The sequence below is a fragment of the Pleurodeles waltl genome, chromosome 9 (genome assembly GCF_031143425.1).
Source record: "Pleurodeles waltl isolate 20211129_DDA chromosome 9, aPleWal1.hap1.20221129, whole genome shotgun sequence".
NCBI classification, from domain to species: Eukaryota; Metazoa; Chordata; class Amphibia; order Caudata; family Salamandridae; genus Pleurodeles; species Pleurodeles waltl.
Genome location: NC_090448.1, coordinates 549,266,411 through 549,283,733, shown reverse-complemented (window position 1 = coordinate 549,283,733; position 17,323 = coordinate 549,266,411). Strand labels below are relative to the sequence as shown.

General features: G+C 43.6%; 2 protein-coding genes across 2 annotated transcripts in view; one reads left to right on the top strand and one right to left on the bottom strand.

Moving 5' to 3' along the window:
* Nucleotides 1–926: 926 nt before the first annotated feature.
* On the bottom strand, nt 927–4,980 carry WRN (WRN RecQ like helicase). Its single transcript, XM_069207476.1, has one exon. The coding sequence runs from the start codon at nt 4,777–4,779 to the stop codon at nt 1,525–1,527; it is 3,255 nt and encodes a 1,084-aa protein (XP_069063577.1). The 5' UTR covers nt 4,780–4,980; the 3' UTR covers nt 927–1,524.
* A 555-nt stretch (nt 4,981–5,535) lies between these two features.
* The window catches only part of NOP53 (NOP53 ribosome biogenesis factor), a 164,280-nt gene continuing 152,492 nt past the window's right edge, over nt 5,536–17,323 (top strand). Inside the window, exons 1-3 of the mRNA XM_069207477.1 lie at nt 5,536–5,763; nt 8,263–8,327; nt 11,719–11,803. Coding sequence (XP_069063578.1) covers nt 5,567–5,763; nt 8,263–8,327; nt 11,719–11,803 — 347 coding nt within the window. The 5' untranslated portion in view covers nt 5,536–5,566. The remainder of the gene's footprint in view (nt 5,764–8,262; nt 8,328–11,718; nt 11,804–17,323) is intronic.

The following is a 17,323-nucleotide window of genomic DNA, read 5'->3' as shown; positions in this document are numbered from 1 at the left end:
ATGCTACTACTCAAATGTTCAAATTTGTTCTCCAACCTCCTGCTCTTAAAGGGGGATCCATAACTCCCAAAAATAACTTCCTCCAATAGTACTGCCCAAAAATACCTTAAGTTTCGTTTTTTAGTGTTTTGAGTATTTCTCTGCAGTTCAATTTTAATCAGAACTATGGGTCTGATTTAAATTCGGTGGATCAGTACTCTGCCGCAATTGTGCGATAGCCAGTCTGCACAATTACATGTGAAGTATATATCAATGCACCTGAAGTAATGCGAACGTGATAGCTCTTTCATTTATGACAGAGTATCTGTCCACCAATCTCTGAATCAGGCCAGAAATCTCTTTATGCAGGCCCTATGTTCATAATAGCAAAGTTGTGTCATTGAAACCCAAGACTTCCCCTGCATGCTGTGGTAGGCGAGCCCCATTTTCACATATGTCCGCCAATTATGTAGTTCTTGTGTGTGTCACAAGCGAGCAGTCAGACCATGCCATTTAAGAGAAACAGCATGGCGGGGATCCTCCTTCACCACTGGATATGTTTAAAAATGTAATTGCAAAACAAATCAGCTGTCAAAATTATTTTGCTCATCGAAAAGCTCTGAACTAAACTTTTCAATATATCAGCAATGTAAACATTTGCAACAATTTATTAGAATAATTAAATAGTGAAACACAAATGTAGTATGGTTAACTGCTTGAGCGTTCACATAGAAAAAGTGCCTAAATTGCATTTGGGCAATTAAGAGACGACGCAAGCTTACCGATTTCCATAAACAGTTTTTTCCACATTAGACTGTTCTGTGGCCAGTGGTCCTGTCAAGACTTTTTAAGCAGAGCCTTCATCTAGAAATTCCTGTCGGTCACAGGAAATCAAATCACCCCGTGGTTCTTGGGAAATCGAGGGGAAATGAGAGCCCACTCCAAAATGTTTTTCAAACGTATTTAAGACAGTACTTAATTTTGAAAGTTAAAGCCTTTGCTAGCTGAAATGAACTGAAGTGTGGCAAGTGTCAAAAATAACTGCTATTTTAAGTTGAATGACATTTTTAAAGATGTTTCAATCATCAGCAGACATCCAGATACTTAAAGTAAACAAAAAAACAGCGTGTTATGTCTTTCACATGCCTCCTGGTATACAAAGGAATTTTACAAGTGCAGAAAATACATTATAATATAATCCAAAAAATAACCTTACATTTTGTTACGTTCCACTTACTTTTTGTAAGAAAGTGCTTAAAGTTTTACATCGAATGTACTCATGCCATTAGGTATGGTAGAGAAAATGCAAACCACAGGATTAACATTAATGTAAATTAATGCTACATTCTATCAATACGGTAAAACGCAGCATTTGTTGTAAATCGGATATGCAGTGATACTGATAAACGTTAACAGTCAAGATGCTACTTGCAAAAGGTCACAAACATTCACATTATCCTTCTGAGATGGTTACCTTTAAGATTTACATACAGCTACATTTCTGATCTCTTTGCAACAAATAGGTTCTCTGGATTGTGATCCAGTTCAACCAAAGAGACCACGTTTTGTTTTGGCTTTCTTCCCAGAAACAGATGAAACACCACAGCCCTTAGATGACTCAAACCACCCTGGCAGTTTTCTTTTGGAAGACTGACTAGACGTCTGAGAGTCAGCAAACAGTTCCTCTGTGTCTGCATCAAACTCATGCAGATTCAAAGATGCTGTTTTGGAAGGCGGGGGATTTGGAGACACAGGGACACTCACTTGAGAGCTTTGTGCTGGTTGTGTTCCACTTGTCTTGACAGCTCTCTCAGTTTCAATCCACAAGCGATTGTTCTCAATAGCTTTCAGGTTAGTGCTCTTAGATGGTCCACTAGTGGACTGGCACACTTCAACAAGATCTGGTTTTAATTTGTTGCTGAAGTCGGACTGTCTTTCTCCTTGTCCAGTACAACTACCTTTCTCCAACAAAGCCATAACCATCCTGATAAGGTAGAGTTCTATGTCAGCAGGAACCAGTGCTCGTATTGCTTTTCCCCTAGAGAGATCAGAGTTAATTGGAGGGTTTTTGATCACAGTGGTGATAACTTTTTGAATTTCAGAAGTCAAGCCTGCTCGATTCAAGTCAACAGGGTACCCACCTTTCAGAGCTTGGTACAAATGAGCCCCCACCACAGAAATTGACAAACCCCTGGTGCTTGCTATTTCCTTCAAAGATAAATGCTTTTCTTGGAAAAGTGAGTAGGTGATATGAAAAGATTCTGATAGTTGACTCGATTCAGGGCTTCTTGAAGTCATTGACTTCTCCTCTTCGTTACCACAGTCACCAGAAACCACATCTGCCTGCAAATTATTAAGTAAACAGAACTCCTTGATAGTACTCAGAAGAGGCGACAACATGGAAGCTTTAGCCTCAGACACCCCATCGATTTTTTTCAGGTTTTCAACAGTAGTGGGCCTGATTTTAGCCATGTCTACCAAAATCTTATTTGTTGCCAGCACTGCAGGAGGAATGTCTTTTTCACTAGCTATCCTTTGCCTTACAGTCACAAGTTTACCATACATTGATGTCTGGAGTTCCATTTCTCTTGAAGACACAGCAGGTTTTGAAGGCACTGCAAGAGTATGACTGGGTGACTGAAAGGGATTACTTTTGGAAGGTTTGTTGGGTACTTGGTAAGAAAACTTCTCCCACAAACTTCCCTTCTGAACTTCCGATGAGGGTTTACTCGATTTCATATTTGGCGTAAGCTGAACTGAGGATGGCACTCTTGGGCTCGATGAAACCTGAAAGGTTCTAGGGCATAGCTCTTCGCTTGGTAGCAGCAAAAGAGATCTGTGTGACTCATTGGCAGCTTTGTGCATCCATTCATGAGCCTTTTTAGTGAGACCACAAGTGACTGCAAACTTGTTAATCCCAGAAGCCTCTTTGAGGTAGCACTCGCCAATAAGCAATCGTGCCAAAGCCTTCCACCAGTTCTCTGACTGGTCCTTACCACTGCCAAAGAGAGGATGACAACGGTATTTGTCTGGAAGCCTCTGAGAATTGGATCCTCTGAGAAATAACACTGGGACGCCTGATCCAAATCTTTCTCCCAAGGCTGAGATTGCAGACATGAGCTGGTAGGCCTGTTTTCCAAAGTCTTTCAAACTCTCTTCTAAATTGTCCACAGTTAAGTTGTTTTGAGACCTTGACCTGCAGTTGTCACAGCAACTATCTGTTCCCATGATGCCAGAGGTGGCTTTTCTAAGTTGTTTATCTTCAAAATGAGACAAGATAATCCTGCGTCTGCAATTTAATGAGTTTAGGTATTTCTCCATCTTGGTAAGCATCTTCATTTTGTACTCCCGAAACACTGTACTTTTTATCTCACTCAGCATATGTCGATTAAAGTTCATGTCTGTCAGTGTCCAGAATACATGACATGAACTGGGTAGCCCATCTCTGCCAGCCCTTCCAATCTCTTGATAGTAGGACTCCATTTCTTTTGGTGCCCCATAATGAATGACTTTGCGAATGTCTGCCTTGTTTATACCCATTCCGAAAGCAACAGTTGCCACAACGCACTGGATTTCATCTCTCATAAATCTATGATGGACTTCTCTTCTTGCTTTGATACCCATTCCTGCATGGTATGTTCCACATAAAATGTTTAATTTTGTCAACTCAGCTGTAACTTGTTCAGATGACTTTCTGGAGGGACAATAAATTATTGTAGGGCCTTCAAACTCCCAAGTAGACCCTTTCTTTTTAATCATTAGTGGTTGCAAGTCATGAAAGATGTTTGATGTTTTGCGCCCCACTTCCAGGAACAGGTTAGGTCGGTCAAAGCTTGTACAGGTCACCTGATAGTTCTTCAACTTTAAGGACTGGGCTATGTCTTCTCGAATTGATGGACTTGCTGTTGCCGTCAGGGCAAGAATAGGAACTGAAGGGAGAGATATTTTTAACGACCCCAAACTCCTATAAGATGATCGAAAATCATGACCCCATTCGGATATACAATGAGCTTCATCAACTGCGATCAGTGTGATACCTACAGTTTTATTCAGATGTAGGAGCAGTGAAACACCACTTGAACAGAATTCTGGTGTCATGTAAACTACTTTATAGTGGCCTGATCGGACATCGGCAAGAATATTTTTGGACTGCGCTGATCCGAGAAAACAAGCTGGGATATTCGACATTTCAAGTTGCAACACCTGATCTTCCATCAGTGAAATTAGAGGGCTTATGACGATCCCTACACCCCCAGTATAAACTGGTGGGAACTGATAACACAAGCTTTTCCCATACCCAGTTGCCATTACAACAAGGTTATCTCTTCTTTCGCGTAAAACGGATGCGATTACTTTCCACTGAACGGGTTTGAATCGCGAATGCCCAAAATATGTTTTTAAACATGCAATTTGCGCGGCATTTGGCTCTGGTATGGATGGGTTCCAATCAACCTCGAAAGCCTCCTCAATGCTTTCATCTTCATCATCGCCCAAATGTCTGTCTTTTAGACCTTCAACAGGGCTCCTCCTCCTCCCTGGAATGGTTTGTGAGGCAATAAGGTGCTCCTCGCCTCGGTCAATATTTTCTAATGCTTCTAGCATCTCGGGGTCAAGCTCATCCTCGCTATCATCCGTACGTGGAGGATTTGGACCCTTGGGCTCGTACAATGCATCCTCCGTCCACTGCTTTAGACGCTCCTCTTGGGCCTCATATTCAAGCAAATCGAGTTCATAGTCCGTAATGTCCAGGGACATTGGGCCGTTTCTATCTTGTATACTGCGGCCTCGGTCGTGCGCCATTATTCTGTGATAAACAGTGCCTTTTGCTACTGGTTTTCTTCACACTCTGCTCGCCGTCTAGCACGCACGCTTTGCATCATATCCAGGTTTGCCACTGTTCACAGCATGACGTTAACGCAGATTTGCAAGTACTGGTGCGGGCCAACGTGACACAAACTTCGCCGGCTGTCAACTACAAACTCTCCTGAACTTACGTTACAGGGAAGTAAATTGCGCGCTAGTTCCAAGCCAAGTTGTCCAACCTCCTTTGCCATAGAACTAGAACACACGTGCAATGTGAAAATGTTTAAGTGGTCCTACCCGGAGGCCGGCAATACCTCCCATGGGTGATTCTGGCGGCCATCTTGAAATAGTGTTGTGTGTAGGAAAGCGCCAGAATAGCCAAAGTGAAAAATGCCAAATAAAATAGTGTCTTAACTTATTGGCTATATTCCCTATATTACTAGAAAAGAAAATTCTATCACTCGAAGCAGCCCCCCCAACATTCAACATAAAAGGACCTTCACGATTTTTGTAGAGACTATTGCCGAGGATCAGAAGATATTAGGTTTTCGCACAACCACTGTCATTGGTGATGGCATTTGTCTTATATCGTCGGCTTTGTAGAAGTGCAGTCCAAAAGAGGCATCTTCATCACTTTATTCTGTTTCCGTAGGTAACGGCCAACCCGTTACGACGTTTTCATAAGCAATTTATTCCCGAGCCTCACTATACCATCATGGCGGCTCTATGACCGGAAGTAAAAATCTCACTTCCGACTCTTTTACTTGATCTTTCCTCGTTTAACATGGCTAAGGGGAGCGTGGCTCCTGCCACTGCTCCGACGGGATTTTTGGGGCTGAAGTTGGGTGCTGAGCACCGGGTACCAGGAGCGAAAAAAAAACGCTTGAATCGAAACAAGAAGAAGACCTGGAAGCGACATATTGATGCACGAGATGTCGAAGAGTTCCTACAGGATGTGCAAATGCAAGAGCGAACTCATGGGTGAGTCTCCAGAACGATCTCTGTCTTTTGAGAAGTGGCACCTTTTTAGAGTCCACTGCCAGTAAGTGCCACGCTTCGGAAAGCGTATTCTGAGGAAACATCCTCAACCATTAGTCGCCAACAGAGGACACCAGAGCGGCTACGTTTTCAGATTGTCTGTTTGTGTTAATTCAGTGGTTTCGTTGCGAAATAACTTTTTTCAGTGAATGTGAATTTTCTGTTACTGTATCGAGAAATAACACAGCAGTGAATATGTCTAATACTAGCCAGACGTATTGGCGTTGCTAATGGGTGTAGGCAGTATTCGAACGATGAGTAGTAACAATGAGTTTGTTGTCAATAAATAGAATTGAAAATATCGCAGCTCTGAAAATATTACACTGTGAAAATTATTTGAATAGCGGGATGGATATTAGTCTTAAGAGTGTCTTAATCACTCCTTCGCTTCTTTTTTCCAGTTTCATACTCTAATAGCCACTGATGTCCTATTTATCGTCGTAGCTTTGGGAAATCCTCCTTCAGCATATCTCACGAGACGTCTCTTTCCTCTTCACCACTCTTTTCAAACTGTATTACTTCCTTTGAAATGCTCACACATGCACGCACTATCCTCGAAATACAGCAGTATTTCAACAGCTGTATAGCCGCAGTATACCTTTTCCTTTCATATAAAATGGTAATTACAAATGTCACACGTATGACCGTCGCTTTTCGCTCTGCAGAAAGGCTACTGAGAGGATGAGTATGTAGTTGAAACAATGTAATGACTCTCCAAGAGGCACTGTGAGAAACTGACTTCAGACCTAACTCCAGGGATATTAACCGTGTACTATCATGCACACCCACAGCCTGGATTTTCCCAGATATCTAGAGGCAGCTCCGTTCACAGTATGCATTATACAAGAGTCCGAAGTTGCATGAAAATAAAACGCACAGAAACTCAAAAAACGGAAATGGGATGTATTCTTGGGTAATGTAAGATTACCGAAAACGGGGACTGCATCACTGATCAGGATTACTGTAAGGTAGCATACTTTTTAAGTCCAGTGTATGTTCTGCTGTGGGAGCCTTTTTGCTCTTGTTGAGCGACATGTGTTTAGCCAATGCCCACAAAAAAAATCAAATATAGGGAAGCAATAAATATGAAACAAGTAAATGCAGTGGGTCTCACGTTTGCTCGTGTTACAGCTATTAGCGTTGTAAATTCCTAACTGGACCTTTCTTTCCACATAATTTGAAATCGAAAAGTAAAACAGTTGACATAAGCAAGTAAATTCAAAGTGCCACAACCGCCATGAGCGCGAAGGAGACACACAAAAGGAAAAAGAAGTTCGCTCACAGCCAACCATATGGGCAAAAGTGCAATTATCCACGTAACAGGGTCCATGGCCAAGGAGGTAACAAAACTGCCCCAAGGAGGGACAAACATAAAGCATTAACCAATGATAAAGGATTTTTGAAAGGCAAGCCCATGAACAAGTGATAGTAATGGGGTTGTGGTGGGTGTGGTTAAAAGCCCACAGATAGACTACAACAACCCAGAGCACTTGCACGCTTGGCCTAAAAAAAAAGTTCCTGTAGGATACACGTTATTCAGTAATGCAGTGTATACCCCGAAAGTACCTACGTTTTCAGTGGATTTAAAAGATGATTTCATTTTGCTGGGGAGAGACTATGCTATGAGTTTTCTTTTCAGAACTCAGTTACTTGGTAATTTTGTTCAACAGCTTCAGTTAATGTGAATCGAGCTACAGTTGAATGAATACATTAGGTTGGCAAAAGGAAGCCTACAATGCGGTCAATGGGAAACAATAACAGAGGAACTGTAATTATAATTTGGAATTCGTAAAGAGGAAAGTTAGTGACATGCAGAAGTAAATGGTGATTAAAAAAAATGGGAACTGGGTTATGCAGGAAGGTAGACTGCATACTTCATGGATAACATGGTGACGGTTATAAAGAAAGATGGGAAAATGGGCTGGTGTCACAGTAAGTTGGGAGATGGGCCATAAGGAAAATGAGGAAGCGCAATGGATAGGATTCCTGACAAAATGGGACAATATCGAGAGCATAAGGAGAAGCTTGGTGTCCATAAGAATTGAGTGAGGGAGTTGTAAGGGAAGGGATAATAAAACATGCCAGAATTTAAGTGGAAGTGTGGGGGTAAATACTAATAGCGTCATACAGTAAATTGTGGAAGGGATAATTCAGGCGATTTGGTTTACGGCTGATGGGTATAGGTTTGTAATGAACTACTAGATCATAGATAATATTTAGATGTGATCACCTGCATGGCAGTTTCCGGGTTAATGGGGGTACAAAACAGTTCTGAATTAGAGCAAAAGCTGTTGTGGAAGTGATTGGGTGAGGAGTCCGCAGTAACGTGAGAGCAGTGAAAAATGTGTGGCAATAGTGGAACCAGTGATTGCTTCTTCCTTCTGTCTAATAGGACATTTGAACATGGATAACAATGTTTTTTTTCTTTCTTTACATCTGCAGCGGACTCGTGGCAGAGAAGCCAGATGAAACCTTGTATTTTATGGACACCGGCAATGAGGATAAAGGTACCCTATTTAAGAAACATCTTTTGTTTTGTTGCAAACTGTTACTTAAGCTAACATTTCCAGTGTGGCATACACAGAAGAAAATAACATTTTAACCCAAATTTTGGCTTTTGTTGCATTGCAGTTAGGCTCATGTGACAGCTCTGGAAGCAGAGGTGTTCTAATAGCCCATACTTGGAATATATCTTTTGACATCCAGCGTGCTGCTTCCATAGAACATTTAATGCTTTGGGTTGAATTTCAGATGCACTGAGAGCAGATCTTAGGAACAAACATTCACCCAGGAATGCACAATTGTTTTGGTTGACAGCTGGTGTTCAGATTTTAAAAGCCAAATACACAGTATCCAAGATGTCTCATGTTGTATTGGTATGGAAGTAAGCAAGAGACTGAAAGCTAGGGGGTATTATGGTTACTTGATGACCCCATTGGGGGTAGGAGGGTGTGATTGCTTGGTGAAATTGTGATCCGAGTTTTTAAATTAACTTAGTAGTAGATATAGGAGCAGCTCATGCTCATGGGCAGGTGGGTTTATTACACTTGACACATCTTTTTCAAGTAAATTAGATGTGCTGGTATCGTTTTAGTAGTCTACAAAAATAAATAGATGTGTAGCTTGCAGTGCTATTGTTATGTTTGGATTACGGTTTGAATCCCACACTTGCAATGCACTTTTGTTTTCAATGTATAAACTGTCTGCAATCCTCTTTACCAGTTCGAGCTGTTGTAAAGCACTAGCTGATTACTGTCCCAGATTTGACAGAGTTTAGGATTAAGAAACATACATCTCTGGAAAGACCTTCCCGATGAACACTTGCATACCCTCTAGAAAGCCACAGGTTTCATTACAGGCAGGTATGCAGACTTTGAGGCACACTTACACTTTAGATGAGGAGTTAGTATTCTATCACAGTTGATGGGTATTTTACACTAAAGAATGCTGAACCAATTGATCAGATGATGGCTTCTTAGGAGGTTTACTCTAATGGTGGCAATAGCTCATGAAATTAATTCAGATTTATTACAGAGTTGTCCAAGTACAGGGAGTGCAGAATTATTAGGCAAGTTGTATTTTTGAGGATTAATTTTATTATTGAACAACAACCATGTTCTCAATGAACCCAAAAAACTCATTAATATCAAAGCTGAATATTTTTGGAAGTAGTTTTTAGTTTGTTTTTAGTTTTAGCTATGATAGGGGGATATCTGTGTGTGCAGGTGACTATTACTGTGCATAATTATTAGGCAACTTAACAACAAAAAAAAATATACCCATTTCAATTATTTATTATTACCAGTGAAACCAATATAACATCTCAACATTCACAAATATACATTTCTGACATTCAAAAACAAAACAAAAACAAATCAGTGACCAATATAGCCACCTTTCTTTGCAAGGACACTCAAAAGCCTGCCATCCATGGATTCTGTCAGTGTTTTGATCTGTTCACCATCAACATTGCGTGCAGCAGCAACCACAGCCTCCCAGACACTGTTCAGAGAGGTGTACTGTTTTCCCTCCTTGTAAATCTCACATTTGATGATGGACCACAGGTTCTCAATGGGGTTCAGATCAGGTGAACAAGGAGGCCATGTCATTAGATTTCCTTCTTTTATACCCTTTCTTGCCAGCCACGCTGTGGAGTACTTGGACGCGTGTGATGGAGCATTGTCCTGCATGAAAATCATGTTTTTCTTGAAGGATGCAGACTTCTTCCTGTACCACTGCTTGAAGAAGGTGTCTTCCAGGAACTGGCAGTAGGACTGGGAGTTGAGCTTGACTCCATCCTCAACCCGAAAAGGCCCCACAAGCTCATCTTTGATGATACCAGCCCAAACCAGTACTCCACCTCCACCTTGCTGGCGTCTGAGTCGGACTGGAGCTCTCTGCCTTTTACCAATCCAGCCACGGGCCCATCCATCTGGCCCATCAAGACTCACTCTCATTTCATCAGTCCATAAAACCTTAGAAAAATCAGTCTTGAGATATTTCTTGGCCCAGTCTTGACGTTTCAGCTTGTGTGTCTTGTTCAGTGGTGGTCGTCTTTCAGCCTTTCTTACCTTGGCCATGTCTCTGAGTATTGCACACCTTGTGCTTTTGGGCACTCCAGTGATGTTGCAGCTCTGAAATATGGCCAAACTGGTGGCAAGTGGCATCGTGGCAGCTGCACGCTTGACTTTTCTCAGTTCATGGGCAGTTATTTTGCGCCTTGGATTTTCCACACGCTTCTTGCGACCCTGTTGACTATTTTGAATGAAACGCTTGATTGTTCGATGATCACGCTTCAGAAGCTTTGCAATTTTAAGAGTGCTGCATCCCTCTGCAAGATATCTCACTATATTTTACTTTTCGGAGCCTGTCAAGTCCTTCTTTTGACCCATTTTGCCAAAGGAAAGGAAGTTGCCTAATAATTATGCACACCTGATATAGGGTGTTGATGTCATTAGACCACACCCCTTCTCATTACAGAGATGCACATCACCTAATATGCTTAATTGGTAGTAGGCTTTCGAGCCTATACAGCTTGGAGTAAGACAACATGCATAAAGAGGATGATGTGGTCAAAATACTCATTTGCCTAATAATTCTGCACTCCCTGTATATTCTGAAGTGAGCTTTCTGCATGGAGCCTGACTTTGTGATGTAGCACTAGAGTCTTTACCCAGGGATCATTCGGAGAGCTGCTGTGCTTCCCTTTGGATGTGAGGTGTATCCCACCCATCAATCAAAAGTACCCTGGATATTTCCCATATTTATTTCTTGTGCGGTGTTGCTGAGAAACCTGTGTGTTTCTGTGGTGTCTCAAACAAAGTCTCTCCCCCGGAACCTCTTTGTCCTGTGATGCACTTGCTACCTTAACCTGCTTTTCAAGGCAAGATGGTACGTCCTGTGCAGAACGTTCAATAGCATGTCTTCTGGAAGTTATTTTGGTGACCTGCAGAGTAATGTCTCAGGGACTGTCTAGCCCACAGAGCTCCCAGTAAACATGAGATATATTTCCCAAAACTGAGGCGTGTACAAAAAAAAGGGGTTAAAAATATTGAAAATCTCATGATTGAGAGTAGGGTTGCTGTTCATCTGGCAGATTACCTAACTCCAAAAGTGCCCAAGCAGTTGACCGTGGCTGTAAATAATAATTTGTTTTTCCTCTACTTGCCCTGCAAAATGTATATGAAATTTTATTGTCCCCACTAAAGCCCACCAGTGTCGGTGGGGCAGAAATGGCCCTTTAAAGTAGGGAAGTGAAAAATTGACTTTGATATTCGTAGAGTAGTGCCATGAGAAGCACTTTATAGCGGAGGATTTATTTTTTGAAGTGATGTAACTTCTCTTGCTTTAGAACGTAAACCCTACATATGTTTTAGTAAATGTTTTCTTTTTGTGCAGACCTGAAAATAACCCGAGGTAAAGCCAAGCCCCTGCGTATAGATCTCATCTTACAGACCGACTCGAAAGTTGCCCCTCCAAAAAAGTAAGTATTCTTGTGGTATTTGGGAAGTGGGGGGAATCCAAGAAGGGTGGGTAAACATGCATCAAGTAAACTGAAAGCCTGTCACTTTTCTACTTAGTACACTGCACTGTTGATGTGTGTGGTTGTAGAGAATTGGTCCCGTCCAATATCTGCCCTCCCCTTCATACTCGTCTAGGCTTAGAGGGTACATAAATGTAGCCTTTGCAACAGAAATACTCAGTTAAGTAATCTCATATGCCCCCTATAAGTAATTTGAGAATGCTTGCTTATTACCAAGGCGTAGTGCCCCTCATTTCATACTGTAATTGGGGATATATGAGAGAAGATCACAAGCAGAAATTAGTGGAAAAATGAGAAACCCGTTCATGGGAACAGAAGAAAGGGGAGCTGATGCATAGTTGCAGTATTTTGGACTTCTTATTGGTGTAAAACTCAGTAACAGTGGAGGACATCTGACCTAACAGAATCCTACTTGGTTTTTTTAACCTTACTCTTTAACCAGCTCATATCGCTGTCCCTGTCTCAGCAATGCAAATGGCATTGCTGCCTTACACTAGAATTTTTTTCTTTGTGCTCTCCCCTGTGTTTAGTGAGGCAGACATAATCAATCAGACAGGACTTGTAGAGCAGGACTAAATCATCCGTGAGGTTATCTAGGTGCTGAGAACTTAGCTGCTAAGGGGTTCAGTTGAACTACCAGTTCTTTAGTCTTTACCTGAATTCTAGAAGAAACGATGAGGTCCATAGATGAAGGAGGAGGACGTTCCAGGATTTTACCGTGAGGTAGGAGAAGGAGCGTCCTCCACTGTTGCTTCAAGGATATGGGGGGGTGTGCGAGGGAGAGGGATGTGGAGCACAAGTGTCTGGAGGGTTGGTGGAAGTTCCGGCGCTGGTTGATGTATGCTTGTCCTTGATTGTGAAGTGCCTTATCGGTGTGGATCAATAACCAACTATCTAAGTGAAAACCTAAATTTTTCACTGAAATGTTATTTCTTTATTACAATTAAATCAATACAATTCTGCCAATGATGCCATAACGTAGTTAAACGTAGAAGGAGCAAATCCGATATCTAAATACATGGCATGAGGCTTTTCAAAAACCTAGGATTGTAGTGATTTAATTGTAATAAAGAAATAACCATTCAGTGAAATAATTGAGGTTTTCACTCAGATAGTTGGTTATACATTTATCCCTGCTGGATATCTTGTTTTCAGTATAGTCTTTGTCCCTGATCCAGTGGGGTGATAGGGACTCCCCCTCTTTTTGTTTGCATTATCGGTGTGGATCAACATCTTAAATTTACAGTGGAGCTTTTTGAGGTGGAGGGTGGTGTAGGACCGTTTGGAAAGGTCAGTGAGTCTGGTTGCTCATTTCTGTATGGTCTGAAGTCTTTTCAGGAGATGCGTGATTATTCCTATGTAGTGTGCATTGCCCTATTCCAGCCGGCTTGTGATTAGGGCTTGAGTGACTGTCTGGTGTTGATGGGGAGCCATTATGGAACATGCAAAAGGTGAGGAAGCAGACGAAAGAGACCGCATTGGTATGGGTTTTCAAGGTGGTCTTGCTGTTCAAGATGTCACAGTTGAAAGCGTGGTCTGTCAGAGTAGGTCTTAGTTTGGTAGGCCACCAGGAGTTGTTCCACAGGGAGGTGTTATTCCAAAAGATCAGCACTTACCGTTTTGTCTGTGTTGAGTTTTAGGCAGTTATTCATCGGTTCAGCAATGCCCATCGTGCGTGTGTGGAAGTTGGCCCCTTGTAGTGGTGGGGGTCTTGAGAGGATGAGCTTGGTGTCTGCGTAAGATATGATGTTCATTCCATGGATCCTGCCGATGTTGGCCAAGGAGGTCATGTTGATGTTGATGAACAGCGTAGGGCTGAGGGATGAACCTTGAGGGATGCCGCAGGAGATGTTCTTGGGTTCCGAGGTGAAATGTGGTAGGTGGATTCTCTGGGCTCTTACAGTGAGGAAGGATGTGATCCATCTGTGAGCGTCTCCTTAAATTCTGATGTGATGAAGCCTCTTGATGAGGGTGTTGAAAGATGCAATGTCAAATGCTGCTGAGTGGTCGAGGAGGATCAGAGCTGCTGTTTTTCTCTGGTTGGGGTGGGTTCTGATGCCGTTGGTGGCAGCGATCAGGACGGTTTTGGTGCTGTGGTTGGTGTGGAATGGGAATTGGGAGGGTTCCAGAAGGTAGTTGATCTCTAAGTGTTCTGTGTGTTTGCAGTTGGTGTCTTTTTCAAGCACAAGTGGTAAAAGAGCAGGGAGATGGGGCTGTATTTCTTGAGTTTGTAGGGGTCGGAAAAAGGTTTCTTGAGAAGGGGGTTTGACTTCTGCGTGTTTCCATACTTTAGGGAAGGTGTCAATGTTTACGAATTAGTTGAAGATGGCAGTGAGCTCACTGCTGATCACTTTGTTCCCAAGGTTGAAAATGTGGTGGGGACAGGGGTCCGTAGGTGCTCATGAGTGGACTGGGTTCATGATGGCTGTGGTGTTTTGTATGGTGAGCTGGTCTCTGGCAGTGAGCATGTGGTTGCAGATAGCATTGGGGTTTTCATCTGTGAGAGTTAGGTGGATGAGGGTGTCAGTGGGTTGGGGTTTGACGTTTTTGTAGATGGTGGCGATCGTGTCATGGAAGAAGCCCGCCAGGGTGTCGCAGAGTTACTGAGAAGGGATAATGTTTTTGATGGCTGAGGGGTTGGAAGACTCTGACATGTTGGAGTTCTTTAATGTGGTGAAAGCTGGCTTTGATGCAGTTGGCGAGGTTGCTCCGCTTTGTCTCATTAGTTGGTGGTGTTGATTGGGTGACGACTTGAAGGTGGCTCAGTCTGTGGGGCTCCTTGTTGGTGCGCAATTTCCTTTCTAGTCTCTTGCAGTTGCGGATCTCAGTTTTGTGGTGCCCCAGCTGGCCTGTTTGGTGGTCTCTTGAGCTTGGTAACCGGGGTGACTGTCGGTGCGATCTGTGATCCAGGTGGAGAGGTTCTTGACAGCTTGGCGGTGTTGGCATTGTTGAGGTCATTGAGGAAGCTGTCGTGTTTGGAGTCTATGGCGAGCGGGGCGATCAATTCAGGGGTGGTGTTGCAGAAAGTGGGCATGGTCCTGGAGGTCTGTAGGCAAGGGTGCCTTTGATGGTTTTGCATCGATTTGAAGTTGGAAATTGAGGTATTCTGTGATCAAGGTGGCGTAATCTGTGGCGGTGGTGCAGTAGATTGTTTCTTTATGGATGATGGGAATTCCACTTCAGTGTTTGCTGATGCGGTCCTGGTCTGTTATCTTGTAACCTGTTGGAGTTGCTGGGGCAGTTTCGGGAGCGGATGTGGGGTTGAGCCAGGACTAGGTGAGGAAGACTGTCTAGTGTGAGGGAGTTGATGGTGTCCCAGCTCTTGTGGCATGTTTGCTGAGTGATCGAGCAGGAGGCAGTGGAGTTGTTCTGAAGCAGTCACGGGTGGGCGTGGTGGTGTTCGTTGTGTGTGGTGGTGCTCCGGTGTTGCAGGGGAAGAGACAGTGTCAGCAGGAAACTGGTCCAATCGTGGAGAAGTGAGGCAGCAGTTGTTGCTGAGTGGGGGGTGCAGGGCTCGGAGCTCCCCAGGGGTGTATCGGTTCCTGGACATAAGTTCTGACCTCTTCCCCAATTCATACATTCTAAATTTTTACTCTATCATTTGTGTTTATTCTTAGTGTGCCAGCACTACAAAAGAACAACATTTTAAACAAGTTACAAGTACTTGAAAAAGGTACAAATGTGTTTCACTTTTGCAGACTCGGTATGACTGGTTAATATGTGGTCTCTTCATTCTTGGAGTCCTGTATGTTTCTAAAGCCCACAATGTGTGACCTGAAAAAGTATTTCGTAACCTCTTGTTCTAATATCCACTAGTGTTCATACAATTAAAAATGTGTGTAGGAAGTTGGCTCTGTATGTGCTATTTCAAAGTAAGGAATAGCATGCACAGAGTCCAAGGGTTCCCCTTAGAGGTAAAATAGTGGTAAAAAGAGATAATACTAATGCTCTATTTTGTGGTAGTGTGGTCGAGCAGTAGGCTTATCCAAGGAGTAGTGTTAAGCATTTGTTGTACATACACATAGACAATAAATGAGGTACACACACTCAGAGACAAATCCAGCCAATAGGTTTTGTTATAGAAAAATATATTTTCTTAGTTTATTTTAAGAACCACAGGTTCAAATTTAACATGTAATATCTTGTTTGAAAGGTATTGCAGGTAAGTACATTAGGAACTTTGAATCATTTCAATTGCATGTATACTTTTCAAGTTATTTACAAATAGTTATTTTAAAAGTGGACACAGTGCAATTTTCACAGTTCCTGGGGGAGGTAAGTTTTTGTTAGTTTTACCAGGTAAGTAAGACACTTACAGGGTTCAGTTCTTGGTCCAAGGTAGCCCACCGTTGGGGGTTCAGAGCAACCCCAAAGTTACCACACCAGCAGCTCAGGGCCGGTCAGGTGCAGAGTTCAAAGTGGTGCCCAAAACGCATAGGCTTCAATGGAGAGAAGGGGGTGCCCCGGTTCCGGTCTGCTTGCAGGTAAGTACCCGCGTCTTCGGAGGGCAGACCAGGGGGGTTTTGTAGGGCACCGGGGGGGACACAAGCCCACACAGAAATTTCACCCTCAGCGGCGCGGGGGCGGCCGGGTGCAGTGTTAGAACAAGCGTCGGGTTCGCAATGGAAGTCAATGAGAGATCAAGGGATCTCTTCAGCGCTGCAGGCAGGCAAGGGGGGGCTTCCTCGGGGAAACCTCCACTTGGGAAAGGGAGAGGGACTCCTGGGGGTCACTTCTGCAGTGAAAGTCCGGTCCTTCAGGTCCTGGGGGCTGCGGGTGCAGGGTCTTTTCCAGGCGTCTGGACTTAGGTTTCAGAGAGTCGCGGTCAGGGGAAGCCTCGGGATTCCCTCTGCAGGCGGCGCTGTGGGGGCTCAGGGGGGACAGGTTTTGGTACTCAGTCGTAGAGTAGTCCGGGGGTCCTCCCTGAGGTGTTGGTTCTCCACCAGCCGAGTCGGGGTCGCCGGGTGCAGTGTTGCAAGTCTCACGCTTCTTGCGGGGAGATTGCAGGGTTCTTTAAAGCTGCTCCTTTGGATAAAGTTGCAGTCTTTTTGGAGCAGGTCCGCTGTCCTCTGGAGTTTCTTGTCGTCGTCGAAGCAGGGCAGTCCTCAGAGGATTCAGAGGTCGCTGGTCCCTTTGGAAGGCGTCGCTGGAGCAGAGTTCTTTGGAAGGCAGGAGACAGGCCGGTGAGTTTCTGGAGCCAAGGCAGTTGTTGTCTTCTGGTCTTCCTCTGCAGGGGTTTTCAGCTAGGCAGTCCTTCTTCTTGTTGTTGCAGGAATCTAATTTTCTAGGGTTCAGGGTAGCCCTTAAATACTAAATTTAAGGGCGTGTTTAGGTCTGGGGGGTTAGTAGCCAATGGCTACTAGCCCTGAGGGTGGGTACACCCTCTTTGTGCCTCCTCCCAAGGGGAGGGGGGTCACAATCCTAACCCTATTGGGGGAATCCTCCATCTGCAAGATGGAG

Excerpts from the sequence above, each read along its gene's own strand:
- WRN (XM_069207476.1), bottom strand. The coding sequence starts at position 4,779 with ATGGCGCACGACCGAGGCCGCAGTATACAAGATAGAAACGGCCCAATG.